The following is a 10685-nucleotide window of genomic DNA, read 5'->3' on the forward strand; positions in this document are numbered from 1 at the left end:
AACCTCATGAGCTTACTGGAAATATTCTCGGCATCACTACCTTATAGCAGCAATAACTAAAAAAATCGAAACACGGGTGAAAGAAGTTTTATTATCTATCAAAATTGTAGAGTTGATAAAGCGGAAAATTCTCTCAAGATGGTACTCACAAGGTAAGCGAACAAAACAATTGCTTGAGTGTTTCATTTCGAATTGAGTTTTAATTTCGAATTAAACACTGTAACCATACAGTTTTTTTTACATTTTACAAAGAAATCGATGGGTTTGGTAAACGTTTTTTTGGGGAAAACTTCAACTAAATTATTCATTAGAACTGCTTTGTGTTAACGCTAGTGGAACCATATCACGATAAAAATATGCATATGGCGTACGAATACTTCTCGGATTTAAAAATGGAATATAATTAAACTGTTGATAATGAATTCCAAATTTTTCGACGTGATCTGGAATTTATTCCCACAAGTTTAATTATTCTTTCGTTTTAATAGATGTGACCTACCGCATCATAGATGCTTTTGTTAATATTCAATGACTTGTCACTATCATTTTCCATAATTCAACGTATCTTCTTGTGATAACGATAATAATTTTCAATGGAAAACCGAAGTAGGATTTTCAATTAAAAATTCCATAACTTTTTATCATTGTTTTTAATTTGAGTGGATTATTGACGTCACGCTGATTTTGCTGTAGAAAGCGATTTCAAAGCATAGCATTGGTTATGGCAAAGCACCCCTACTGGCATTTTCATCATGTCCCATTGGATATTTCGATTTGAATTCTTCAAGCGCATTCTAACCGATATTATTATCAGAATAGAGTCTCTATTCAATTGATCAAACATACGTTTTTGGATGGCTCAGCATCTCAGCATTTCGTATGCTGCGGATATATCCGAGCATATCGACGACGCAAGTCACTGTATAAGTGGCGTGCGTTGATGTGGGAAATGAGGTTGAAAAATTTATACGGAATTTGTTGAAATCTCCTCTTATTTCAAGAGGATATTATATTATATCAAGCCGGTAAGTGAATAAAAAAAATCATAGCAAAGAGAAGATGGGAACCATTTATCCAGGACTACTGCTGAAGTCGAACATCAAAAGGATTTTGCTAAGTAAAATGCGAGGAAAATCAATCCAAGTTTTGTTTTTTATTTCAACCCGGTCAAATTCTAGGCCAACACTTCTACTTCCCAAAACAATCTCAGTCAATGTGATCTGGTTTTCTTCTGCAATGCACATTTAATCTGTCCTGTTGGTATCCGATATGGGTTCTAGTTACTACACATGCCGTGTCCATTCAAATCGTACCACATCAAAGCATCGGCCTTTATCTATCAACATGCTCTGCAAAATGGTTTTGATTAACATGATGATATGATTCGATTTTACCTTGATTTCCTCGTTTTCTCTCAATTTTCTCTATTTCTCCCCCATGTCTGGTCGTTTGATGTGCCACGTGAGTGGTTTTCCCAATGAAACCACATCTCCAAAAACCCGTGCCGCTCATAACCAGAGACATGACGCCAGCTTTAATTTCATTTTTGCGTCATTCAATGTCACTTTTAAATAGAACCATGACATGAATTTGATACCCACTCATTACGAGGTTTTTCTATATTGTCTTTGGGTTTATTTTTCGGTGCGCGCTCATATTACATGATTCACCCGACATTCCGAATAAAAGAGAGAAAAACAAGTTTGGAAAATATTCATTAGTTGTAATTGCGCTTTGGATGGGTAGTTTATCAAACAGCTCACATTATGCCATGGCAATGGAAATTTTCCGTTCAAGGAAAAACTGCTAATGCGATTTCATCGAAATTAATTTAATGCATACATTCATACACACACACACACACACACCTGCCAACGCTTCGAAATGGAAAAATTGCATCCAATTCTCTTATTCACTGCATCGCATTGTTCGTGTTGCACACAAAATACCATTTTCAGCATAATGAATGGAAATTGAATGAAAAAAAAAATGTCCAATCTAAAAGTGGAAATTACCATTTTCTCCCTTGTTTAGCATTATCGTTTGGATTGCGCGTCACATAATACGTTATTTATTTTCAGCAAGCACACACAAAAAACACCTGTTCAACATGCAATTATTGAAATGTATTCATTCGAAACAAGCACACCGTTTGTCTCATTCGTAGAAATTCTATACGCTAGGGTATTTAGGCGAGATAGAGAGAGCACAAATAATGATAAGGGGAATTTAATCAACACGTATGTTTTTGTTGCAAGCTCCACAACAACGATTGAAAGAGATTTATGGAAATCTGCATTGGTGACGGAAAAAAACAAAAGCTTTCCCGGTTTTTTTTTTACCGATTTACGCTTTCTCGCTTTTTCTCCCACGAATGGTCTCAATTAATACGAGTGTTAACATATGTACGAAAGTTACATAAAAAAAAGAAAATAATTTGTGTTTTTGAAATTAAATTTGATTAGTCAATGAAGTCATTGCAATATTTGCCGGAAACTAAATCGTAGAAAGAAATTGGAAAGTTGGTTGACATAGAATGTGCCAAAAATGGTTCTCTGATATAAAATGAAAGTATAGGCCATCATATTATTCACGTAATTTGTTACATTCAGTGTCACGATCATGTAATCAAGTGATTACTAATCATATCAAATGGAAAGTTCAAAACAGCAAATTTGTCAACATTTAAAATTGATGATTCGTATTTGGTGATGATGCATTTTTGGGCTGAAGCGTGCGTTTGGTGACCCAACGAATCAGAGAAATTGATGACTGAATCAATGGCAGAGTAAATAAAATGAAAAACCCCATAAATTATGCCGAATAAATAAGCTGGAAAACTATCAAAATGTTACAAATGTGCCGCTTTTTTATAGCAAAATTTATGTCGTTCGCACAGAGTTGTCACTGGATAAATATGTATGTGACAAGCAATGAATTTATATTGAAATGGACTGAAATCGGTTATGTTTGCAAAATGGATTGAGCGTGTGTTGATAAATCGAAAAAAAACAGAAAAAAAATTGAATCGCAATAAACATTTTAAAGAAGAGAGAGAGGCGAATATGTTTTATGGTAGAACATTTATTCGAATGGATTTCGTTCATATGTTTTGTTTCCTTTGTTTGCTCCACATAAAAAGCCGAATAACGAATAAAGAAGAACGAATATGCTGCTTTCGCTTTCTCTTCAGCTCGTACGGAGTAAAACCAATTTCTCCAACAAAAAAGAGTATAAACGTCAAAATACTCATTTTCCTCGCCATTAACTTTCATCGCATTTCGACATGTGCCGCTACAAGAACGAAAAAAAAAATTCTATTCTGATGGCATTTTGACCGTCTTATTTTTGAATCACCGAAATGTAATAAAAACATATTTTGACATCCATTTCGCATCATTAAAAATTTATTTGAGGATAAAATTACGAATAAACATGACATTACAAATGACTAAATTCATCATCAAAAGTCTACTAAGGTTTTGTGCTGTCGTTGCTGCGTAAGATTAATGTCTTTGTTGACTCTAGTACAAGTTGAGATTGGTTGTGAGTAGAATGCGTACCGCCTGATCAAATGAGCCGCAAACAGCAAGTCCAATTCGATCCGGATTCCAATCAAACGAATTTATCGGTTGACTTGATACAGATGTGGCTTGTAACATTTGCAATTTGCCAGCAACACCTTGATTACAACCATCGGCCGCCTCTTTGACACGCTTCTCCGGATATTTGTATTGCCACAGACGAAGCGCTCCCGTTCCACCACACGTCACGAAAATCTCACGATTTTGTGGCAAATGTCGTGCACACCACACTGTTGCTTTGCCACCGCTGATTACACCATTCGAACCTAACGATCGGCCCGCATCTTTTTCGCTTACACAAGCAAAACCCTTTGTTTGATGTTGTGTCCGCAAATCATACACGTACAAACCACCTTCGAGCGTTGTCACCACTAATTTATTCATCTGGATATCACGGCGATCGAATTCCGCACTGCAAACGCCATTCCGCGTATTTGTCTCCCAGCGTACCTTCATTTGTCGCAAATCGAACATTTTCACATCGCCATTATCGTATCCGGCCACTAATGAGCGTTCCTCATTATTGTGTGAGTCTCCAAAGGCTACTGTCCAACACTCACGATTCGTATCGCCCGCATTCGATGCAGTTGGTTCCATGCATGCCACAGGTGAGTCTTTCTGTCGTAAATCCCATACTTTAACGATGCCATCGGCACCGCCGGTTGCAATTTCTGGTGCACCGCATTTTTTCATATATCCACCGCCGATAGCATCCATGCAATTGGCCATTCCTTTGTGAGCTTGTACACTGAAAATGGCATCCGTATCAAGTCGCTCCAGATCCAAAATTTGCAATTGACCATCAAAACTAACCACTGCCATGTGACTTCGTCTCAGCGAGCTAGCCCCAAATGAGCCACACTTCAGCGTTGCTTTGTACTCGTACTCTTTCACCACATCCAATTGGCCGGTATTCATTTCAAATATCCTCAAAACACCCTTTCCATTCGGTTTATTGCCCAACACTACACACTTCGCCGAACACGGAAGCCATTTCGTATCGAAAATCGTAAAATCCACCGCTTTTTCTATGTGACACAAAACGAACGGCTTATCCATTTCTTTTATCCTTTTCCTTTGGTTTTAAATTGTGCGAATATTTTTGAAGCGATTATCTCTTTTGATGACAATGACTACGACGATAAATGTCGCACAAGCTATGCAAACGCTCCTTAAAAACTCTGCTTGAGTTCACAAATATCCCTCCAATTTGATTGGTGAGGATTTTTTCTCTCGTTATTTTTGTTATTGTTAGCGGAGAAAACGCCGTTTGATCAATAAAATAAACGACGTCACTGTTGCCACTTTAACCGTTGCTTCAACTTTGGAATGTAAACAATTCTTTCCCGCCCCAACAACAATTTATAATTGTTTTTTGTTGTAGCCCGACTAGACTCACATTTCAGCACCAAAAATAAAAAAACGACCGAGTCGATGTTCGGAATAGAAATCCACCGACTACTGAGAGTTTCGGTGAATGTTTGCGATTATTTCTGAAAAAAGAAGAGCAACCATTGATTGTGTACAAATTGCGCGAGACGGGATTGCGTTCACTTTGAAGAAAAGATGGAATTTCTGATAAAAACTTGTCGTTTGAAATTAAATTATCTAGCTCAAACAAGCGGTTTTTCGCTGGTTGGAAAACCTCTTAGTGTGCACGATATTTTGTCGCAAATTTTGTTTTATTTACCGACGACGGCAGAAAAAAGACAACGAACGAAAGTTCAAACTTGGAACAAAATATCTTAATGTCAACATCCGAATCGATTTTACGTTTTTGCGTCGTGTGGTGTGCAGTACGATTTGCTTGTTATACACTTGAGAAATGATACACAGTAAATGTTTAATCATTTGAGACGCCGGATCCATTTGCCAATTTTGAGCGCTGAGAATGGTGGCTTGATGTTTGTGTGTGTGTGTGTGCGGCGAATGCGTTCACGTCATCATCCTTTAATTGGTACCAATTAAAATGAAAGCCTAAACATTCTAATTATAAAGCGCAAAACAACTCACAGTGACAATGGCATGGCATGGTGTTGTGCCATTCCACAAAATCCATGCACATAAATAGAATTTAATTGGAGTAAAGCAAATGATTAAGCTGAAGCATAAAATCACTGTGATGATTTGAGTTACCGATCCCAGGGAAATACACATAGGTGTGTCGAACACGCGCGACGGTGGCTCCAATTTCACCAACACCATCAGCAATCACCACCACTGGCGGGAGACTCGTTTCACTATCGAAGCCTTAAATAACGGTGGGTAATTATAAGCAGGCTTTTTCATGTGCGAAACAATTAATTATTATGTGCCGTTTTATGCGATCCATTCATTTGCCGACGTGTGAATACAGCAATATTAATGACAACGAGTGAGAAACAATAATCATAATAATTCGTACGACAAGCAGCAAATTTTCGCAGAGATAAAGATATTTCGAAAATGATTTTTATGTGTTTTGTTTCGATTGTGCGGCGTCTATGTGTCGCTGGGTGTTATTAACGAAACCAAACCAACTCAAATGAGACTCAGCATTTCGGTGACAAGCATCTCACATAAAACAGCATCACCACCAACAACAACAAATGACATTGTCTGTGTATTTTTGAGTGGATCTTGTTAACCGGTGTGTGTACTGTGCATGTATATAAATTGTCCATCGTCAATTGAATTTTCTCGAATTTTATGACGCTATAAAACCCCACTTGCACTTGTTTTATTTGCTGCTGTGGTATTTTCTCCGGTCAATTTCATTGTTCGTATACCACTTGAGCGCGCGCCTCACCATATCTCATATTACGAGATTTGACATCAATTTGTGCTTTCACAAGAAAACGGCTTCGTTTATTGCGGCATATGTCCAATGAAGAAAATACAGAAAAGCGCTGAGCTATGGCATTCACTGAACATAAATCAAATGAAATTATGAGGATGTCATCTTTTAAAAAGACCACACGGCTTCATTTCCATGACGACAGTTGAAAAGTTGATGGTAAAATTCATCGAAAAAAAAAATCTTCTATAAAATGAAATTGAAATTGAATTCGGTGTAATTTGTTACGAATCGCTCTGGTTGTCGGAATCACTTTGTTACGCATAAACCTAGTGGCTGTTTAGTTTAAATGCATGGAAGATTAATGTGTGTTAAATGTAAATAACAATTTCGACTGTTAAAATTCATTGAATGTAACAGTGACGATATATGCGAAAATTGCGACATGGTGCACGTGCTTTGAAAACATTCATTCTATCGAAAAGATTCAACAAAAATCATTGTATAATTTGTTACACTGTACATACTGAAAAACTCACCAGCCACAGAGAAAAAAAACATTTCGCTCGCAGTTGAATTAATGTTATATTGAATTTTCACCACGGACCCGATGTTTTCTCTCTCTCCCTTTCCACACTCATTTAATTTACCCGGCAATTGTTTTCCGAACGGCAAATGAAAATTTCATCCGAAATAGACGAAAAAAACCCTTGTTACTAACGAGCATTTAAACTAAACGGTGGAAATGTGAATGAGGCCCAAACGTGCACTGCATATATACGAACGCAAAAAAAAAGACAAACGATTTCCATCCGCATGCAAATGAATTCAAATTCCTCCACTTCATGCTCGATGCTCATGGTTATTTTAATATTATTGTTATGCTGTATATAAAACAAGAGGATATTATTTAAATTTTCTAATAAAATTAACGGCTCCAGGATTCACGCTGCAATCATGGTTGTTGTCAAGTTTTACCAATTCTTCTGATAGCATCTGCACACACACATACGTATTCAATTGGCTCTTTGTTTTGAATTTTGTTTGCTTGTTTGCCAATTAGTATGGGGTTTCCTCTTTTAATAAAATTGACATTTCGTCTCTTTTTGTTGTGTGTGTGTGTGTACTGTGCCATGTTTGTGCCACAAAACTTTTTGCTTTCATTAATTTAAACAAACTTGTGAGCTGTGTGTTCTTCATTAAAATTAAACGAATAAGATGTCATTCCATTTGGAAGCACACACAGTTCAATGGGTTTCTTCGCTTTAGCATTTGAAACATCCGTTTTCAAGTTTTGTCAGCATTTAATTGGCTGTTGCAAAATTCATTGATTTTTAGGTGCCTACTGTTTGATATATGAAAGTGGATTTGATTTCAAATTCTGTGCCGCTTTTGATCTCTATGTCTACGTTTGTGCAAGGTCCAGTGTTGTCGGAAAGAAGAAATAATTTATCTAGATAAAGATAAGATAATTCAACTATTTTTCAAAATTTATCTCGATAGAGATAAGATATTATCTTATCTATTATAAATTTTTAGATAAGAAAAAAAGATGAAACATTTGTAGTATCGATTTCACTTTATTGACGACTTTGGAAAAACAACTGTTTTGGTGATAAACTCAAATTTTTCGCCGAAATGGCATACATTTCCTGCGTGTATCATCCGAAAGATTTATCGCCATCCTGAAATTCGATGATGAAAGTTTATGGCAAATACGCGTGGGCGGATTCAAAACGGAGATTCATAAATTAGATTCACTGAATCATTTTTCGGAGAGATTCAGTTTATTTTGATTCAGTGGATCAGTGATTCATTTTTGGACAATAAATTAGTACTTTAGATTGGATCACAAATCAAAAATGATTCAGAATAAAGTGAATCTCTGATCCAGGAAAAAATGAATCTTGATCCCGAAATCAGTTTGAATCTGTGATTCACACGCGAAGTGACGGATTCAGTGAATCACTAATCACAATTTTGCCCTGTAATGGCAAATTTCTTGTGCCCTAAACGGTAAATCGAAATTGACTATACGATTTTAATATTTGGAACATCAATTCTTCTGGCAAGTACTTCGGAATTGAATAGCATTTTTGTTTCGCTACTTTGGAACCAAGGCATTCAGAATTATCTGGAAAATTATCTAAAAAACCCAGATAAGTAATGAAAAAATTTACTTATCTAGATAAGATAAAAGATAATATCTTATCTTATCTTATCTGAATTATCTAGATAATAAGATTATCTTCGACAACACTGGCAAGGTCATGGTGTCGAATCAAACACACACACACACATCCATTGATTTATTGCTTCTATCTAAATTGGCTTCAAGTCCGTTAATTCCAATAAAAGTTCAAACGGGTTCTTGTTCTTGCTGTTTTGAAATATGTTCGGCTCGACCGAAGCCAGTCATTATTTGCAATTTATGAACGGAGATTTTTTCTCTCTCCTTGGCTCACTTAACCATGCATTTGAATGCGATGATGGGAAATAATATATATGAAACGAAGCTTTAAACTAGATCAAAAGAAATGCCCCATTCCACTCGAAATGACCATCACAGCGGGAACTAGCCAATCCCATTGAAAATCGGGCGGTGTACCGTATATATCATTTTGAATTGGAATATATTTCCATTTGAGTTAATATTCGGGTGAATGCGATATGGATTTTTTTTTTGATGATGGAAAATTGTGCCAATTTCGATTCGCTTTGTATCGCCAAAAAGGATCAACAATCAAATACGATTCACTCTCTAAATGGTTTCGATTTGAATATTTGAATATTTGATTTTAATTCACATTTGCGAAGCCAAAATCGATACATAAATCTCTGTTTGATACACCAAATTCTCGTAAAATACCCCGCCGCACACCATTTGGTTACGTTTTTTCTCCTTTAGCTTGCTGTGACAATGTTTCAGCAGTCAACAGTTAAATGGAATCGATTTTAAAAAACAAAGATCCTCTTTAATGCGACTAATATAAACTTATGCGTCCATTTACATTCAAATGATTGTTCGCTTCGTCGTAAGCGAAGAAACAAAACGAAAAAAACAAGTGCAAAGCAGAGACAATTTGAGCTAATTTAAGTTGGGACACTGTGTAGACGATAAAAAGCTTTGCGTTGGCTGTTGGTGTTGTCGGTGATGCTGCACATAAAATCTCTTTTTAATTCCCCTGATGTCACACGTAAATGCTATTCGCACCAATTCGCTGGGCACATTTAATTGTGTATCATCATCTAAATGGATGAGCAAGAGCATTGTTAGACAAATAATGCGACATTGGTGGGTTCTAGGCAGTGGGAAAGAACGAGAAAAAAAAGGTTTAATACGAAAACAATGGCACACGCACACACCCAGTCAAAACAGCATACTTAAGCTCGTTAAATGCATAATCACCACTGAATCCTACCGAACAAGCAATTACTCCGACCGAGAAGAAGGTTATAAAAGGCAGAGAAGGAAAAGAAGGAAAAAAAATGACACAGCAGACTGAAAGCGGCGTCGATATTGACAGTGCAAAAACCCTCTAGTAAACAAGAACAACAAAGAATTCACAGCACATATTTTTTTCCATGCGATTTTTTCTTTTTATATACACATATGGATAAAATACGTTGATTGTCATAATACGCGTTGATCATTTATTATTGTTCTTGGGCGCTTGTTTTTCACCAATGGCGCTAAATTGGTCCGGTTGTGTGTACGTGATTCTGTCATTTTTGTTCGGCTAATAGGTTGGTCCCGGGTGCAATCGACATAAATACTCTACCACCGTAGGAAAAAAATAAATAAACGGGATGGACCACCACCACCAAATGAATGAGGCCACTGTGTAACCGATGATGTACATGTATATAATTCCCGCATCGACTCGAATTGGAAGCACTCCAACGGCATTCATACATATATACTGTAAAGGCACGTACTTGGAATTATAGTCCAAACGAAAATGATTGTAATTAAAGCTCAAAACGCATGAACAACCGACAACTGAGATTCGAAGAGCGTTGATTTGCTTCTTTGCAATGCATAAATATTTGCCATTCGGAATACCTTAACAAACAGCGAAACGATTTTTCTTCTTCTTCTCTTTTTCCACTTTGAATTGTATGCAAATGACGTCGACGTGCGATTCGATACATTAAGCATTTGGAATTATATTCAAATTCGACTTACGACACTTGAATTGTGATTGGATGACTTTTTTTTCGTGTTCTTTCTCTCTCAAAGCGAAAAATCCGCTCGAACGAAAATCCGATGAAATTAGTCAGCTTTTTTTCCCATTTTTAATGCGAAAACGTAGAAAATTTTA

General features: G+C 36.5%; 1 protein-coding gene across 1 annotated transcript; it reads right to left on the reverse strand.

Annotated features, from left to right (window-relative positions):
- Positions 1 to 3387: 3387 nt before the first annotated feature.
- On the reverse strand, positions 3388 to 4723 carry LOC129566059 (dynein axonemal assembly factor 10). The gene has a single exon (XM_055441595.1). The coding sequence runs from the start codon at positions 4641 to 4643 to the stop codon at positions 3525 to 3527; it is 1119 nt and encodes a 372-aa protein (XP_055297570.1). The 5' UTR covers positions 4644 to 4723; the 3' UTR covers positions 3388 to 3524.
- Positions 4724 to 10685: the final 5962 nt, after the last annotated feature.

This window comes from Sitodiplosis mosellana, unplaced genomic scaffold (genome assembly GCF_009176505.1).
Source record: "Sitodiplosis mosellana isolate CC-2019 unplaced genomic scaffold, AAFC_SMos_1.0 Smas_scaffold_3, whole genome shotgun sequence".
Taxonomy (NCBI): Eukaryota; Metazoa; Arthropoda; class Insecta; order Diptera; family Cecidomyiidae; genus Sitodiplosis; species Sitodiplosis mosellana.

Bases quoted from the DNA above. Each gene is read 5' to 3' on its own strand.
- LOC129566059 (XM_055441595.1), bottom strand. From the start codon at position 4,643: ATGGATAAGCCGTTCGTTTTGTGTCACATAGAAAAAGCGGTGGATTTT.